The sequence below is a fragment of the Propithecus coquereli genome, unplaced genomic scaffold (assembly GCF_000956105.1).
Source record: "Propithecus coquereli isolate 6110/MARCELLA unplaced genomic scaffold, Pcoq_1.0 Scaffold205, whole genome shotgun sequence".
Lineage (NCBI taxonomy): Eukaryota > Metazoa > Chordata > Mammalia > Primates > Indriidae > Propithecus > Propithecus coquereli.
In genome coordinates, this window is record NW_012145523.1 from 3,619,006 (window position 1) to 3,635,838 (window position 16,833).

The 16,833-nt window shown below is 41.8% G+C and overlaps 1 protein-coding gene across 1 annotated transcript in view; it reads right to left on the reverse strand.

Moving 5' to 3' along the window:
- Nucleotides 1–16,833, reverse strand: part of DCLK1 (doublecortin-like kinase 1) — a 328,500-nt gene that overhangs the window by 17,233 nt on the left and 294,434 nt on the right. The window contains 4 exon segments of the mRNA XM_012644043.1: nt 1,841–1,954; nt 12,211–12,291; nt 14,755–14,851; nt 15,222–15,299. Coding sequence (XP_012499497.1) covers nt 1,841–1,954; nt 12,211–12,291; nt 14,755–14,851; nt 15,222–15,299 — 370 coding nt within the window.

Genomic DNA, 16,833 nt, shown 5'->3' on the forward strand with positions numbered 1-16,833 from the left:
ATACTAACTGGAGTGTTTTGAGATCCACTTAGATGAGGTTTCAATAAAGTTGTATGGATTAGGTTTTGGAATTTATCCAAGTTTGATTAAAATAGGATTTCCCCTCAAATATGTATTAACTGTCAATTGGAAAATTGCCCTGACGTTCCTGCTCTTAGTCATTATAAGACTCCCAGAATACTGTGAACAAACCAATATTGAGCAACCAAGGCAAACTTAACCAAAGACTCATTAAAATAAAAGACCAGGAAAAAAGAAAACAAAAACAAAATGACAGAGGTGGAAAGGCATCCTCTCTAGCAGCTGCAAGCCCTTAGCAGTCCTTTTCATGGACAAGCGTGCTGGCAGTCCATTCCAAAAGAAAACTGTTGAATCAAACGTTTTGGAATAGACTTATCTCTTGAATGAACAACGAAAACAGAATGTCTGGTTTAGTTGAGAATCACCATGAGATTGTTACTTTCAAAAATTACTATCAGCTCATAACAAAGAACATTGATCATCTGTGGAAGACATGGAGGACAATTTACTTCTACACTGAATTTTCTTAGAAACAACTAAAGAGAGAGGGCAAGAAGAACAACTTGAAATTTTAAAACCTCAGTGGCACTGAGGAACATCTGAAAGCGTATACGTTCTGCTTAGCACCGTCAGTTTACTCATGTGCCAGTTACTCACACGCATGTAACTCGCTATTGAAAGAGTTGAGAAACATGAAATGCAAACAGTACAACAGCCTGTATGCATGCATTTGTACCATTTACAAATTCTGGAAGCCCATATCAAATATGTAGTAACCCAGATCTGGGATCGGTGGTATCAAATAGGTCACTTATTTATCTTTAGCTTCATCTGAAGCTCTAGCACAAACAAAAAAGATAAAGAGAAAGAAAATAAAAACACCCATAGAAGTAATTATATATTCAGTACTGCTCATGAGTGAGAGGTACTGTCGAATAGCATAAATACTTTTGAACAAGACCACATCATAGTGTCTTAAGTTCTTTGTTTAGAAAAGAACAATAGCTCAAGTGATTTTCACATTGAATATGCTGTTAAAATTTCCATACTCTGAAGAAAGAAGAAATTATTAAAAATTCAAGTAATCAGGCACTTGAATATATTTACTCTAGAATATGACACCAGGAAGTATGAGGTTTCATTATTCCTTGGCCCAATTTAATCTTTGCCTAGAGCTGCTATCAAATTGCATGGAGTGTATGCCTGCATGTATAGAACAGAAAAAAAAAAAAATCTTGTGCAGCTGCATCAATAAAATGGTAAATGTTAAAAGACTTTCAACTTTAAGAACAGAAATTTCTAAGGAGAAAGACATCATGACTTAGTTGGGTGTTCACAGCAATTCGATTTCACTGAAAATCTTACTGTGTAAGCTTTCTGCTATGCTTTAGCTTTCATTTAGGTCTAGCATAAAGATCTGTAGTGTCCCAATCTCTCTCTGCAATGTTGTCTCTCTCAGTTTCCCTCTCCTTCTAGGTCCTGGCAAAAGGACACTATAAACTCTTTTCCTTAGAGCCAAAAAGTTTGCACTGGCACCACAGTCCAGCGGGGGAGGTTTTCTGCTTTAAAAAATAAATCATGAAATTAATATATACTGTAAGACACCCTGGAGGTGTTGGATAATGATGTGATGCCCAGGGAAATGATCCGCAAAAACACATAATATATATAAGCCCCGTACCTCCTCTAGTGCATTAAGTGGTGGAGCTGTCTAAAGAAATGACCCATTCTGCTGTCTCTGGGTGGAATCTCCTGAGTAATGCCTGTCTCTTAGGCGGGTTGCTTTTAAAAGTTATAGGTGGATATTTCAGATGCTTACTGCTATGACAGAAACTCCAGCTGCTGTGCTATTCGGCTTGGGGCCTGTGTTGAAATGCTTCTTTATCTTTCCAGCTACTGACAGCTGATGCTCATTTTCTGGGAGGCCATCATCCTGGAGGAAAAAAAAAAAAAGAAAGAAAGAAAAGAGAAAAAGAAAAAAAAATGAGATAAATGGAAAATGAAGCCCAAATCTTCTAGTCACAGGCAGTGATCTTAGAATTCATAAGATGTCAGATATAAACCAACCAATGTCTACTCATTAAACACTGTTGTTGGAAGGACTGCTCCAAGATTTCATTCATTTCCACATCTGCTCTAAAATTAATTTACTCTGTGTCATCTGACCCTCAGAGGTCTATTTCTAAATAATAAATAAAAAACTATTTCTGTTTTTGGTCGCTAATAAAATCTATTCCAGCCATGGCTCTAGAAACATATGTCAAAGAGCAAGGTAATCTGGATAACCCAAAAGAAAAAAATCAATGTGAACATCCTCTTTTTTTTTTTTCCCCCTTTTAGCTCATCATTTAGACCCAAAGCCAAGGAAACTGGCAGGCCTGGGCCGCTGCATGGCCCGTAAATAAACTCAGGCTGGTTCCACAGCTACTCAATCGGCCATTCTGTAATCCCAGACAATCTTCCAGGCAGGAAGTTCTTCCTTAAATTCTAAACCCTCTTTGCTGCCTTCAAATCATCTGTTATTGTGACGTATTTTATATTGGAGCTCATTTTAACTAAGGCCTCTTATTCTCTGCCGGAGCCATCTATGGCTGAGCCTGGACAAATTGCTCTCTTGTACTAAATACTGTTAGAATAACAATAAACCAGGGTCATAAGTATGTGTCACCACTTACGAGTTCATAATGAAAAGGCTGCATGATCCTTCAAGGCAGAGACTGTGTTTTGCTCCCTACGGAAACTCCAGTTCTTAGCATAGTGCCTTGGCACTCAGTAGATGCTTAATAAATAATTGGAGAATAAACAGATGAATGGATAATAAAGAGTTTGTTACTAGCTGTTAAAACCCAAGTCCTGGCAAGACCTTCGATGCCACTCGTCATTTTTCTTTTGTCCTTCCTTTCCATCATTTTGCACGTAATTTCTTGGCTCTACCTGGGAAAATAAATCTGCTCTTCCCAAGCATAATGTGCTTGCTCTTTTTGCATGAGCTGGTCTCTCCACATGGGATTTTCAGCACTTGGCTATTAATTTATTCAATCGACATGAACTGCATGTCTACACAGACCAGGCACTACAGCAGGCGGGCGAACAAAACAGGCATGAGCCCCGCTCTTCTGGACCACGTGGGCTCTCTTTTTTCTTCAAACTTTGGGTTCGAATGACCTGTTCCAAGACAGTTTTTCCCAATTAAGCACAATTCATTCTCATGGCTCTTCTGTAAAGCCCTAATCCTTTCTCATTATATCAGCTTGCACTATTTATATTGTTTGGTGTTAAGTGATTTTATAAAGTTTTGCTCTTTGGGTACCACAACTTCCAAATTTTCTGTAATCTTTAATGCAAACACTTGATTCAGGGTCCTGCATTCAGTGGATGTTGAATTTATGATATTCTTGGACTTACTGATTAATGACTAGAAGAAGGAATAACCAATAGGCTTATTAAGACACATCTGAAACCAAGTCTGGAGGGAGGAGGTTTTCCAATGATACAGAGAGAATTAAAATTTTTTTTTTGCATTGTGGAAAAGTAGTCAGAAATAAAGTGAAAGTCAGTTTGAGCAGGATGCGACTTGGGGAACAGAAAAAGGGCCACATGGAGTGATGACTGTCAAGGGCTATGCTGGGGATGGCAGAGGGCGGGAAGAAGAGATGATCTCTATGCATCAGAATCTTGCAGGCTAATTCGGAGACAAAATACGCACACACCACGTCAGATCATGAAACAGGTCAACGAGATAAGAAAGAGCTGTTACAAGGTCGCAGATCCATGGTTCAGCTGGAAACACCAAAAAAGTTCAGGAGGAGAAAGGACATACTTTCTGTTGTGAGCAGTCACAGCAGACTTCCTGAGGGACGCAATGGGAAGTATGTTGACAGGCAGCGAGGAGGGAAGGTGACATTGGTGTACGGGGCGTGCAAGTGGGAAGCCACAAGCCATGTTTGCCAAACAAAGAGGCAATCAATTTATCTCTGGTTACGAGTTTATGTGGGAGAGTAAGGGCAGAGAAAGCTGAAAGAACAAGAAAAGATGGGCTGTAAATGAGTACCACAGAGATCCAGGGATGGAAACCTTAGTCTCAATTAGGAATAAAGCAAAGCTTTCTAATAGGAGGGATGTGTCAGAAATGTAAATGACTACTCTCCCTTTACTCAGATATTTTTACAGTACACTATCCACTTCCTGCCTCTGCGAGTGACAGAGAAGTGGGATGATAATCGCAAAGAATTAGGATTAAGCTGTCCAGAGCTCTAGACACAAAAGTGAAGTCAATAATGTATATAAAAGAGGTGAATGAAACCACAGTTCCCTGGGATTTAAGTCAGACAACAACTCTGAGAATCTGATGGAATTTTTGAGAGTATTTAGACATTTGACAAGAGATGAAATGATGCTGCAAGTCTTACAAGTATTAGCATCATGTCTCTGGCAGAGTGCGGGGTTCTGCCTGGATGAAAGGGGCCACCCTGATGCAGTGGTGCCCCAACTGGCCTCCCCCAAGATTACACTCATCCTTCTAACCATCCCCTCTTCATAAAGTTCCAGGCTATCTCGGGCAAAGGGGTATATATGAGCTTTTGATCATAAGATAGTTTGAAAAACATTATGGGGAAGCAATTCGGGGGAAGGTTTTTCTTTTTAGGATGAAAGAAACTTGATCATATCCGTAGTCTCCGGTAAGAAGCTAGAGGAAGGGGAGAGTTAAAGACAAGAGCAAGGGCAGGGCAGGATGGAGGGCAGAAATGCAGCAGTTTGCCTTGGGGAGGTGTAGGTTTTCCTCTTTCTCTGAGACAAGATGAAACAAAGAGAGTCTGGGAGAGACCTGTTTTGAGGTGTAGGGGAGGTGAGTGAAAAGAGAAAGGCAGGGGAGGAAGGTGACGCGAGGGTGAACCGTCACATGGCCCTGTGCTAACGGTTCGCATACACGATCTCCTTCATCCACAGCCTACCATCTACCACGTGCACTGTCAGGCCCATGTTGAAGAGGAGCAAACTGAGGCTCAGCAAGGTGAAATCACTTGCTCAAGGCCACCCAGCTGGAAAGTGGTTGAGTCAGGACTGAACCAGGTCTGAGACTCTGTGCTTTCTCCCACGCCACGTTGCGTCGGTTGAAAGCATTCCCTAGCATGGCGGCCAGCTACCAAAGGGCTGCATGAGTGTTAAATGAAAATACCCAGTGAATCATCTTTTCCATGATGAAAAGTTGCACAATGGTGAGGGGGTATGAGAATTGAATTAGGAGACCAAAAAATAACACAAAAAGACAAAACCAAAAAAGAATATCTGGACTGGACTTTATGGAGCCTGGGAAACATCTGAAGGTCAATAAAGGGATGCTGAGCACACCAGGGGCACAGTGGAACACAGTTAGAAACTTCTATGGCAAGTAGAGGTAAACACCAATCTGGGATGTGGCAACATGGCCTGTTAGAGCCAAGCCCTGGGGTCCTCTGTGCAGCAGGCGGTGCTGCAAGGCCTGGCTGGTGCCGGACGAAAGGCAGTTCCACAAGGCCAGTGGTGTGGTCCTGTGATTGGCAGGGCTGTGTGTACCAGCCTGGGTGCAATTATGGGCAAAGACAGCTGGGTTTCCACACGAGTAGCCCCTACTTAACTTCCTGAGGGAGGCTCATCTCTTGCTGAATAATCCCTCCCCACCATTGCCATCTTTGCCAGAAGTTTACCTTTAGCTGGCTTTCCCCTAACCCCATCAGTTCCTGAGCTAAGAGTTTTCTTTCTTACCCCCTCAGCCTGGATGTCGTTATCATGTCTTGGCCCTGTCCTGGTCCTAATCTCCTGTCAAGGCTCCTGGCAACTCTTTCAGATCCTGGGACCTGGAGGTTAAGACTCCAGCTTTAAATTCCAGTGAAGGTTTGAGATTCCCTCGGGTTATTGGTTCACGTTGAAGCAATGCAAGTAGCGAAACAACTCTCACAAGTTGTCAGAGGTGCTTTCGACTTCATAAATCTTAAAATATTTCAGGATTTTTTTCCCAGTGAAATAAGGTGTCTCAGCTGGAGTAGGTAAAACACACACATACAACACACACATACACACACACACACCCATGACAATGAAGAAGTCTATAGCATTTTTATATAAATTTTGAAGACTTTTAGCATAATTGGATTAAAAGACCTAAACAACTGGCTTTGCAGGGATCTAAACTCTACCTGAGCCCAACAGATTGATGATGGAGATTTAGCTAACTTACTGTCACGCATCAATAAAATAGATAGGGCCATTAAAAACATACATTTTTATATATACATCTTTATCACCATTATTCAGAATAGATTATGTGCCAAAAATGTGCTACGAATTTTCTAAACGTGACAAACCTGGCAGTATTTTACAAATAGTTATAGTATTATTACCATACGTTCTGGTTTTGGAGTAGTTTCTGAAGTTTGACACAGGCTGGTTGTGGTTTGAGGTTAGCGGTTTTTGATTTAGAAATTCCCATCCACCACTTGGCAGAGCATTGCAACTGACAAGAACAAAATTAGTTTGCAAAATGGAAAATGAACTCTCACCGCTGTCTATAGGAGACCTCACCTCCCAATCTCCATGTTTCTAGGGGTTTCTGGGGCAGGGCTCTGCGGAGGCTTGTGGGGGTTGGAATGTGAAGTCACTCCATGGAGTGAATTCCCTGCTTTCCTCCAGGAAACCATTCCAGGGGTAATGCTTTAGCAAATCCTCCCCCGCTTGTGGAATTTTATTTTTGAATCATGGATCTGGTTTTCAGGCTATTCATTGCCAGATCCTCTTATTAGTAATATTTGTAAATTTATGAGAAGCGGGGCAATCTTGAGTGGTTTACTGCCAGAGTATTCTAATTTAGTTTTAAACAATTCCAAATCCATTAGAGTACTTTTCAATAGCAGTTCCATTTCACATGCCATTGTTCTGTCCTTGACTCCCGGTAACCATCCCCAGCTGCGCAGCACCCCAGTCCCTGTGACTCTCTCCAGCACAGCCCTGCGACTCCCTGTCTGCAGTTCACGCTGCACTTGGGGAGGAAACGTGAAGTAGATCAAGAACTACTTTGGAGCAAGGAGAGGGTACGATGCCCACATGGAAAGTGAAATTCCACATCATCATTTACAATTTATGAATATAGATCAGTGGTTTATATATTATTATAGTGTCCTTGGGCTTCCCTAAATTTCTAACAAATTCTACCAGCACAATAAGATGAATGCATACATATTTCTGTGTGGGTAGGGCTGATTTTTATTAGTCGGCATGAAATATCCTTGGAGATTATCCAGGCTCCTGATTTTTCTTCTTTCTCTTATTGTTTTTCCTTGTTCAGTATCTTGGCTTAGCAGTATCTTTCCAAAAGAGTAAGTAGGTGGGATAAAGGCAGTAAAATAAGATGTACAGGCCAGGAAGGTGATGGAAAGTCTTGAACTGGCTGAATATCTACACTTGTCTTCTTTAAACCAGTCCCTTCCACCAGGACAAAGGTTCTCAGACTTGGTCTCACATTATAATCATCTGGGAGCTTTTAAAAGTCCTGATTTCCAGATGCTGCTGGTGCAGCCCATTAAACCAGAATCTCGGGGGGCCAAACCCCGGGCCTCAGACCTTGTGAGAAAGACTCCACTGAGCTTCCTGCCAGACTCCTTTGAGCCTCAGTTTCTTCATTAGTGAAATCGGCAAAATAATTTGAGGTAAAACATAGATTGGGTAAAATGAGAGCGTCCTAGAGTAGCAGGAGAATAACATGGGATAAGGTAGGGCAATATTTGGAATATAAAAATATAGTGATAGCAATATATGTTTGAAATATTACAATAATAATCATTTGATCCTAATTATAAATAAGAAATTTTTTTGGAAATGTCAATTCAGTTTATGAACTTCTCACCAACCTACATTTTCTATCAATAAAGCATCATTTTGGGGGAAAGTGACGCCACCCTCTCTTGGGCTTTGGAATGATCAAAATAGATCATCGCCTATTCCATTCTTTTTCTTTTTCTTTTCTTTTCTTAGACAGCGTCCTGTTGCCCAGGCTGGAGTGCAGTGGTGTGATCATAGCTCACTGTAACCTCGAACTCCTGGGCTCAAGAGATCCTCCCCTCTCAATCTCCCAAGTCACTACAGATGCATACCACTATGCCTGGCTAATTTTTTTTTTATCATTACTTTTTGTAGAAGCAGGGTCTTGCTATGTCGTCCAGGCTAGTTTCAAACTCCTGGCCTCAAGTGATCCTTCCACCTTGGCCTCCCAAAGTGCCATTCTTATGATATGTGTGCCTAAGTCATATTTCTCCACTAGATGGGTAATAAGGTAAATAAACTTAGCTGGGACAGTTCTACAACTACATTAAAGGAAGTAGCTGTGATACTGGAGAAGGCACCAGAGCTGGTGACACACGCATTATCTACATGGATCATGGCACACAAACAGGGTCATTTTTTTTGGATGAGAGTCTTTCGTCCTTAATCAAGCTTCTCTTACACCAACATTGATGGTAATGTACGTACGTTTTGTCAGCATGTAGCAATGGATGATAGAGTTGTTGTCTTGCTCAGACTCAAATTCACCAAATATGTATTAAGTACTTATAAGGTGCTAGGGTTTAGGACTGTCCTCTCAGGCCCTTGATCCCTCTCTCCAGCCTCATAACAAGCGGAGAGGGCAATCTTATTTTCTCCATTTCACAGATAGGAAAACAGGTTCAAAGGAGAGAAATGACTTGCCCAAGGTCATGCAGGTGGGTGAGCAGTTGCTTCTTCCAGGAATCTACATCCTTCTCCTAGACATGTGGCTGCATATGGACAATGCTTTTGTTCATCTGGCTCATTGGATTCTTCCAGCAACAGGACAGAAGACAAGGATACCAAGGAGCACAGTGGGGTTCGTACCCGGAGTGTATGAAAAATAAATGTGTGCCTAGCGGAAGCTCCTGGAGTGAGGTTAAAACAAGTGACTTCTGCTGACTAGATTCTTTCTTTTTTATTCTATTGCCCGTATGCTCTTCTCTCTGTTTCTTAAGAGACTGCCCTTTCAATTCCAAGTGTGCCAGGTGAAAAGGTCATTGTATAAGCAATAGAGAAAATTAGAACTAATGAGAGCACAGGAAGAGCTTTCTGACAACTTCCTTAGGGTTCACATAATTATTATTACTTTTCTCCCCCTTAGGTAGCGTCCTATGTGGTGATCAGATATAATTTGATTGCCAAATGCAAAATGTCTCGTTAAATGGATATCCTTTTAAGTTCCTAGTTTATTTATTTCAATTGCTTGTTTGTTCCTTTGTTGTACTCAGAGACCTTGACAAATACTGAATGTTGGTTGTGAAATCTTACTTTTTTCACATATTAGTTTGAAACAAAGAAAATAATCAGTTTTCTGATTTAGTTACTATATAAAAATTACTTCAAAAATTAAGCAATTACTTGATCCATCCAGTTTTAAAAAGTTTTTGCCGGAACCAATCTATTTTTTTTTTCCTTTAGAACGTAAAGTCTTTTTGAATTATATAAAGGGTATTTTTTCTTTTTTAGTTTTGAATCTCCTACGTGATTACTTAAATGCTATCCCTGCTTTTAGGAAATGTTTTTAAGAAATCTGAGAGGGAACACTGAAGTGACAGCAGAAGTCGACGTTCCGGAGGGAGCCATGGAACCTGATTGTCAGCAAAGTGGGACCATGTGTAAAAATGTGTACAAAGCAGGTTGAGAAGGCAGAAAGTTAGGGCTGAGACACGTATGTGCTGCCCTAGGAAAATAAGCAACATGGTTTTTCACAGGTAACAGCAGAAGGCTTCTTCATTTTGTTTCTTTACCCCAGCTGAGTCAGGATATTCTTAATATAGGGCCATTTGGCTTGGAATCAGGGGAAGGGTTTATGCTGTTTCCAACAGCACTGCAGACCCTGTCTGTGTATAGACACGTTTGCTCACATTCGCAAAGTTATCGTCTAGCAGACACCTCATACCCTGCCGGAGCTGACTCCTTCCCCATCTTCTCCAGGATTGAGCTGTGGCATTTCCTTCTCTGAGAAGCCTTCCATGATAGCTTCCCCATGGAGGTGGGCTGGGGCAGCCCTTCTCACCACCCTGTGACTGTCTGGTTGTATCAGACATTGTTCCTGGAGGGACAGGGCTGGCAGGCAGTGGTCCTCTGATAAAACTGTATTTACAAATCTACAATGGTTACTTGTCATCTATGAATCTCTTTCCTCTATGGCTCCTTAGGAGCCTTTCGAGGGCCACATTTCCAATTCAGATTTTCCAGTTTCTTCTGTGTGGTCACCCTGTCTCATTCTTGCCAGGACTATCATGCAATTTGACAATTTGTGGACTGTTGGCTGGCTTTTCATCAGCTCATGTAGATCAGTCACCAAGACAACTGCTGCCACCAAGACAGCCTGCAGCTGGCCTGTGCCTCTTCCACCCTGCACACCTGAGGGAAAGCCACCATGACCCAGGTAGGTTAGTTTGGAAAGGCTGCTAACTTGTATTAACAATCATTAGAATGATGACAATGTAATACTGCACATTTTTAAATATTACGTGCTTTCATGCAGAACAAAGGGAGGGTAGATGTAGTGTGGTGCATAGGACTTTCAAGCATCTGGGCTTGGAGTGAGGATACGTAGCTGCAAATTCTGGCTCAAGTGTAAACTTGGCTACTTTGGACAAATCACTGCCCATAGCCTCAAGTCTCCTTATCTGTAAAATGGGTACGAAAATATCCACCCCGCCTATCTTGCAGCCTTATTATTAGGCTCAAATAAGATGTTTCCTAATCTTTCCCGCCTCATAGAAAAGCATAATTTTTGCTTAGCACCATGGAGAAAATGTAAAGTCACTGAGGCTGGGAGGGACCACTCCTGGATGGTGGCTGCCCTGCCCCACTATCCCAGGGGCCAAGGGGATTAACACCTTGGCACATCTGTATACGAGTTGTGAAACTCTGCCACATTAAAAGACTTAAACCTTAGCTGCACATCTCTACATGCTCATCCTCACATCTATTCTCCTGTCATATATATGTGACCTCCCACGGCAGCATGAAGATCACGCTCAGACACGTAAAGTGCTGGAACCTAGATCCATGGCCATCAAGTGGCAGAACATGACCAAGATCCCAAGCTTTTGTCGCCTCATGTGTCGACTGTGCTTTCAATCACTCCTTGTCCTTAATAATTAATTATTTTGGAAAAGAACTACTTGACTACTCAACAAGGTGATAATTCAGAGAAAGGGAACACTTTGTTGTCTGCAACGTACAGCCCGATCATTCAGCGTAGTAGGAAGGCTGGCAACATTTATGTCAATGAGCTGACAATTTAATAATTGTCCATTTCTGTGTCCATGCCCATGTCCGTATCTATATCCAAATCTGTCTTCTATTCTGGCAGAAAGAACCATGAAACCTAGCTATGGAGCCCCCCCATCTATCTACGGTGATTACGAAGTGACTAGGTTATAAAGTTATACAGTTGTTGGAAGAACACAACCAATACAAACACAAGGCGGCTAATGTATGCGCAGTGCTGAAAATGGTGCCAACAGCTTCTAGAAGTTAAGCACTCCATTAGTATTCACTACTATTATTATCAATCAAAAACCTCTTATCCATCAGTTGTAGAGAGATACAGGGGTAAAAATTAATAACTCTGCTCTGGAGAAATACCACTAGACCCTTCTACTCAAAGCTCCCAGATGCAGCCACAGAAGCAGCACCGGGGAGCTTTGAGAAATGCAGAGCCTCCAACCTACTGCATTCGAATCTGCATTTTAACAAGGTCTCCAAAATCTGTGAGCACACTCAGGTGTGAGCAGCGCTACACTGGAGTTCTCCAAAGTGTGTAGAGAAGCCCTTAGGTCACTTATACTTTTGGTAGAAATGACACAAAAGCAGCACTGACTCAGAAAGTCTGTTCTGTCTTATGGATGGTTATTCAGCTCTAATCTGGACCACAGAAAGCAGGTTGTGGGCTGGACGGTAGTCAGAAGGCTGTCCCATCAGAGTCATACGCAACGGGTCCATCTGACGCCCTTTTGGAACAAGTCAAAGATCCTGTAACTGTCCTGGCGCATTTCAAGAGGAGGAAGAAACCCAAACACAATACTTTATAAAGGAGGTGACAGCATTAAAAAATCTGCAGATGATTTTTAAAAGGAGCAGTAGTAGTGAAGACAGGGAAGGGAGCCAGTCACTTACGTTAACCCAGGGATGCTCGAGGACCTGCACGGCGGAGAATCGCTGATCGACATCCACCAACAGCATCATGGTGATGAGCCCCTGTGGGGGGGAACATTAGATTCCATTTATGTAACTTTTAAGGTGAAAAGCTGGGCATTTACAAACGCAGGAGTTCTCTTTTACTTTGGAAAGGCATTTGTAAAAGCTCTAAATCTTAAATATATCAACTCCACTTACCTGTGGCTCCCTGAATAACACCTTCAAAAGTTAAAGGAAAGGTGAACATTTGGAATTATAAATATATAGCTTGTGGTTGATTGAAAAATCAAATTAATATTAAAGTCAATTTCATTAAAATGTTTTTAGTAGGAAAGGAACAAATTATACAAGTTAATTAATATTCCTTTTTTGTCTAGGATTGTGCACTTTTAAGACAGATTTCTTAATTAGTTTAACACCAAAGTCACATTTTTAAGATACTCTAATTTTCACTTTGTCAGCTGAAAGAAAAAAGTTTGTTTTTTTTTTTTTTTCCAAATTTCAAGACAGCATATATAGGTTTGAAAGAAAGGAATGAGGAAAGACATAGAATTGCCAACAAGTAGTTGGTAAAAGAGAGAGAACTATCCTTTAGTAGCCAAAGAATTCTAAGGAAATGTGTTAAAACTGCTTCAAAATTTTCCAGACTAATCAACACAAAGACAATAGAACTATTAAGAGGTAAATGATTTGATGATCCTGAAATTAGGAAACTTCCCCATGAGCTCAAACTGATTTGGACCAGGAAGGCACGGCTTTGGTCTCAATGATGTGTTTGCCGTACCTTTGTCCACTTTGGATCAGACGTTCCTGAGTAACAAAAAGGTTAGCTCTGCATCATCAAGTTCCTAGGCTTTAGTACCACTTGGGATGGGAGTGATTTATTTTCTCTGGTGTATCGAGTCCACTTTAGCTTTCTTCATTCATTTCCTAACTTGGACTGGGACTTATTAAAGCAACTACTGTGTGTGGTGCCCTGTGCCAGGCGCCGTGCAGGGGTGGGAGATGGTCCCGTCTGCCCGCAGCTGCAAGCCCTCAGGCAAGGAGTGATGGCACCAACAGCGGGACAGGTTCCAGAAGCGCCTGCCCACTGGCAAAAACACCTCCACCTTCACCCCTGCACCTGTATCATCCCCTCTCCTTGCACCTGCGCCTTTCCTCTGACACTTCCTTCAATTTCATACATTTCCCTACGTCCCGAGGCAGATTGACGGACAGCTGAAGAAAATGAGAGACTTGCGCCCAGTACACATCATTTTCTATGCAAAGTGGTCAAGTCTAAGGGGTCGGGTTTGAAATGGAACTCACGCTCGGGCAAGAGGAAAGACGGACACATTGAGCCGCCAAAAGATAATTACTTCTCAACATCACATTTTCAAAAATTTAAGTCAGCATTTGAAGGCATAATATAGATTTAAAAGACCGCAATTAAGAGGTTTTCCTGTTCTTTTTCAAGGTCTACTAATATCTCAATGTAAGATTCGTATAGTTTTCTTAGAGGTTGACCTATTCTGACCATTTTTTTAATGTGGTAAAATATACACAGAATTTACCACTTTAACGATTTTTAAGCGCACACAGTTCAGTGGCATTCAGTACATTCGCACCACTGTGCAATCATCACCACCATCCATCTTGGAGGTTGACTTCTTAGTTTAGTGGATAAAAACCATATGCCCCATTCCCCTTTGCCTCCAAATCCTGGCTGTCTTTCAAGGTTCAACTTAAATCATAGCGTCCCGTAAAATCTTTCTTGATCATTCCAATCTACGTTGAAATTAAGTGTTCTTCCGTTTGATCGACTGATTGATTCACTCATTGATATTTTATTTATTCATTTATTCAATATATATTGAGCACCAGTTAGGCACTGTCATAATTTAGGCACTGATGATACAGCAATGAACAAAACAGACAAAAATCCTTGTCTTCACAGAGTTTGCATTCTAGTGGGGACAGTCTGGAAATAAACTCTACAAATAAGACCTATCCACCTATCTGTATTTATCCGTTTCTCTAGAGAGGTAGATAGATATAGACAGGTAGTTAGATGGGATACCAGATGGACACAAGGGTGTTAGGTACCATAGAGAAACATAAAGGAGAGAAGGAGGATAAGGCAAGCCAGGTAGGGTTTAAGAGCTGCAATTGGAAAGAGGATGGCCTGGGAAGGCTTCGCCAAGAAGATGATATTAAGTCAAGACCTGAGGCAGGTGAAGCAATAAGCCCCACAGAAATCTGAGGTGGGCTCAGCTTGGCAAGGGTGGGCACAGCAAGACACAGCAGTGTCACTGGAGTGACGACAGAGGGAGGTGCGGCCAGTGAGGTGGAAGCACTTGTTGGGATGGCTATGAACAGATGACTTAAGACTGTGAGATCTTAGAAATTCTAGTAATGACAACTAAAATGTGTACAGAAATCCTTTTTATGATGGCATGAGACTCTTTGCACCCAATGATTTGGAATCACTAACTCTGTTAAGTCACACAGGCTATAAGGAAGAGGAAGGCACTGAAAACCTACCTTTGCAGAATCAGAAACATTATCCCAATACGGAGAAGGAAAGTCCACTTGCCCCATCAAAATCTGATCAAAAAGCACCTCCTGGTCATCGCCGCTTCTATTTAGGTGAACAACAAGGAAAACACAGCACTAAGATGTCAACTCAGTGTATTTCTCTTCATTCTTATGCACTGGGGCCCCTCCTTTCCCCATACATGTGTAAAATGTGTGTTTTTAAGCAATTGAAAATGTCAATATGGAACCATTTTGGTAAATTAAGAAGGAATGAGTTTTTAAACTATATGAGGAAAATTTATGGGAGGCATATAAATGAGCATGCACAACATGGAAAAAAATAACAGGGCTTGCAAGTAAAGTTCTTATGTTCTTTTCCCGCTTCAGGCTCCTTTGTGCAAGAAGGGAGGACGGATCATTCAGAGAAAAGAGAAATGCTTTGTTGGCACTGAATAGAGGGTTGCTGCTCGTACCCACGGAATGGAGGGAAGCCACACAGCAGGATGTAAGTGATCACACCAGCTGCCCAGATGTCCACCTTGAGGCCATATCTGGAAAAATAAGTGATGTTACAGTTAGCAAAGTCAGCCCAGGACAAATTACAGGGCGTGGTAATATTGATGATTCTTCTATTCCAAACAAACAATAAAACCAAACAAAATAAAAAACCTAAGGACAAACACTAAACTAAAACCCACAGGCTAAACAGAGTTTGAGAAAAGAATAAAAAAATAATAACCATTTTTAAAAAGACTAAGGCACATGAATAAAAATCAAAGTAAAGCATGCCTGGGCTTGTATGCAAATATCTGTAAAAGGTTTCAGCAAAAAGGTTTATTATTTGAGATAGGGGAGAACCCTTGAGATGATCTAACTCCCTAATTTTGGGAATAATAATTACTTAGAGAACATTCTCCAATTTATAAAGCATTGCCATACATTGTTTTATTTTTCCAACAACTCTGCAGGTTGGACGGGACAAGCATTGCCTACCTATTTTACAAAAGAGAAAACTGAGGTTGAGAGGAATAATTTTGCTCAAGATCACATAACCAGTCAGTGGCAGAGCTGGGCTCCAGCCGAGGTCTTTAGGAAACCACCAAATCCTCTTTCTGCCCTACACCACTCCCTCCCAGCCCTGTCACAGGATGTCCCAGTAGAAAGCATGGCTGTGGCAAGGCAGCGCCGTCTGAGGGAGGTTAGGCAAGTCTACAGAGGTGGGCTCCCAACTCACTCCAATTTTGAAGAATAGAAAAGTCCCCATTCCCTCTCATCTCACTTGGGGATTTCCCTAGTGGGATTCTGTTCTCATGTGTTCTGTATTCCTGCCCTTGTGGTCTACGGGACAAGCAACAAAACTCTCGCTACTGAGTCACGGGGATGGTGCCACCTAGATCCCCAGGTGTGGGCTGAAACTGCTAATGAGAAGCAAAAGAAGAGCTGCGTCCCCTGGCCACCCTGCCCTCCCCATGCCTTCTGCTTGGGGACAGCACCTCAGAGCCCTACCTATGGCTCTTTGAGAAACAGGGCTCTTTACTCAAAGAGCCATTGACTCAGGCTGACCTGAGTTCAAACCTTGACTCAGCCACTAATTAGCCATGCGCTGACATGGTACTTAAATGACCAGAGTCTCAGTTTATTCAAGTGAAAAATGGGAATAGTACCATCTACTGGAGAAAGAAGTACATAAATGAGTTTAAGGGCTGGCATACAGCAGGTGCTCAGTGAGGAAGAGGCTACCCCGCCTTCTCCCTGCTTCCCAGGGTGGAGATTTTCATTCATCTGATTCTGTGCACAAAACCCAGCAAATTCCCAATGGCCCTCTGATGCCTAAGCGTGTTTACACCCCACAGAAAACGGACAGGTCCCCAAGAGGGACAAGAGGAGACTGGGACTGGAGGAAGAGGGCGGCTGAGAGAAATAACCACAGTAGACTGTAATCATTGTACACAGTGGTGTCTGTTTCTTTTATCTCCAAATGTGAGTTAATTACCATCGTTGTGTGTTTCTGTTAGTCCGAACATTTTCTACTCTGAGGTTAATAACTTCCGTTCTATCTTTAATAAAGGCCAAATGGAAGTCTTA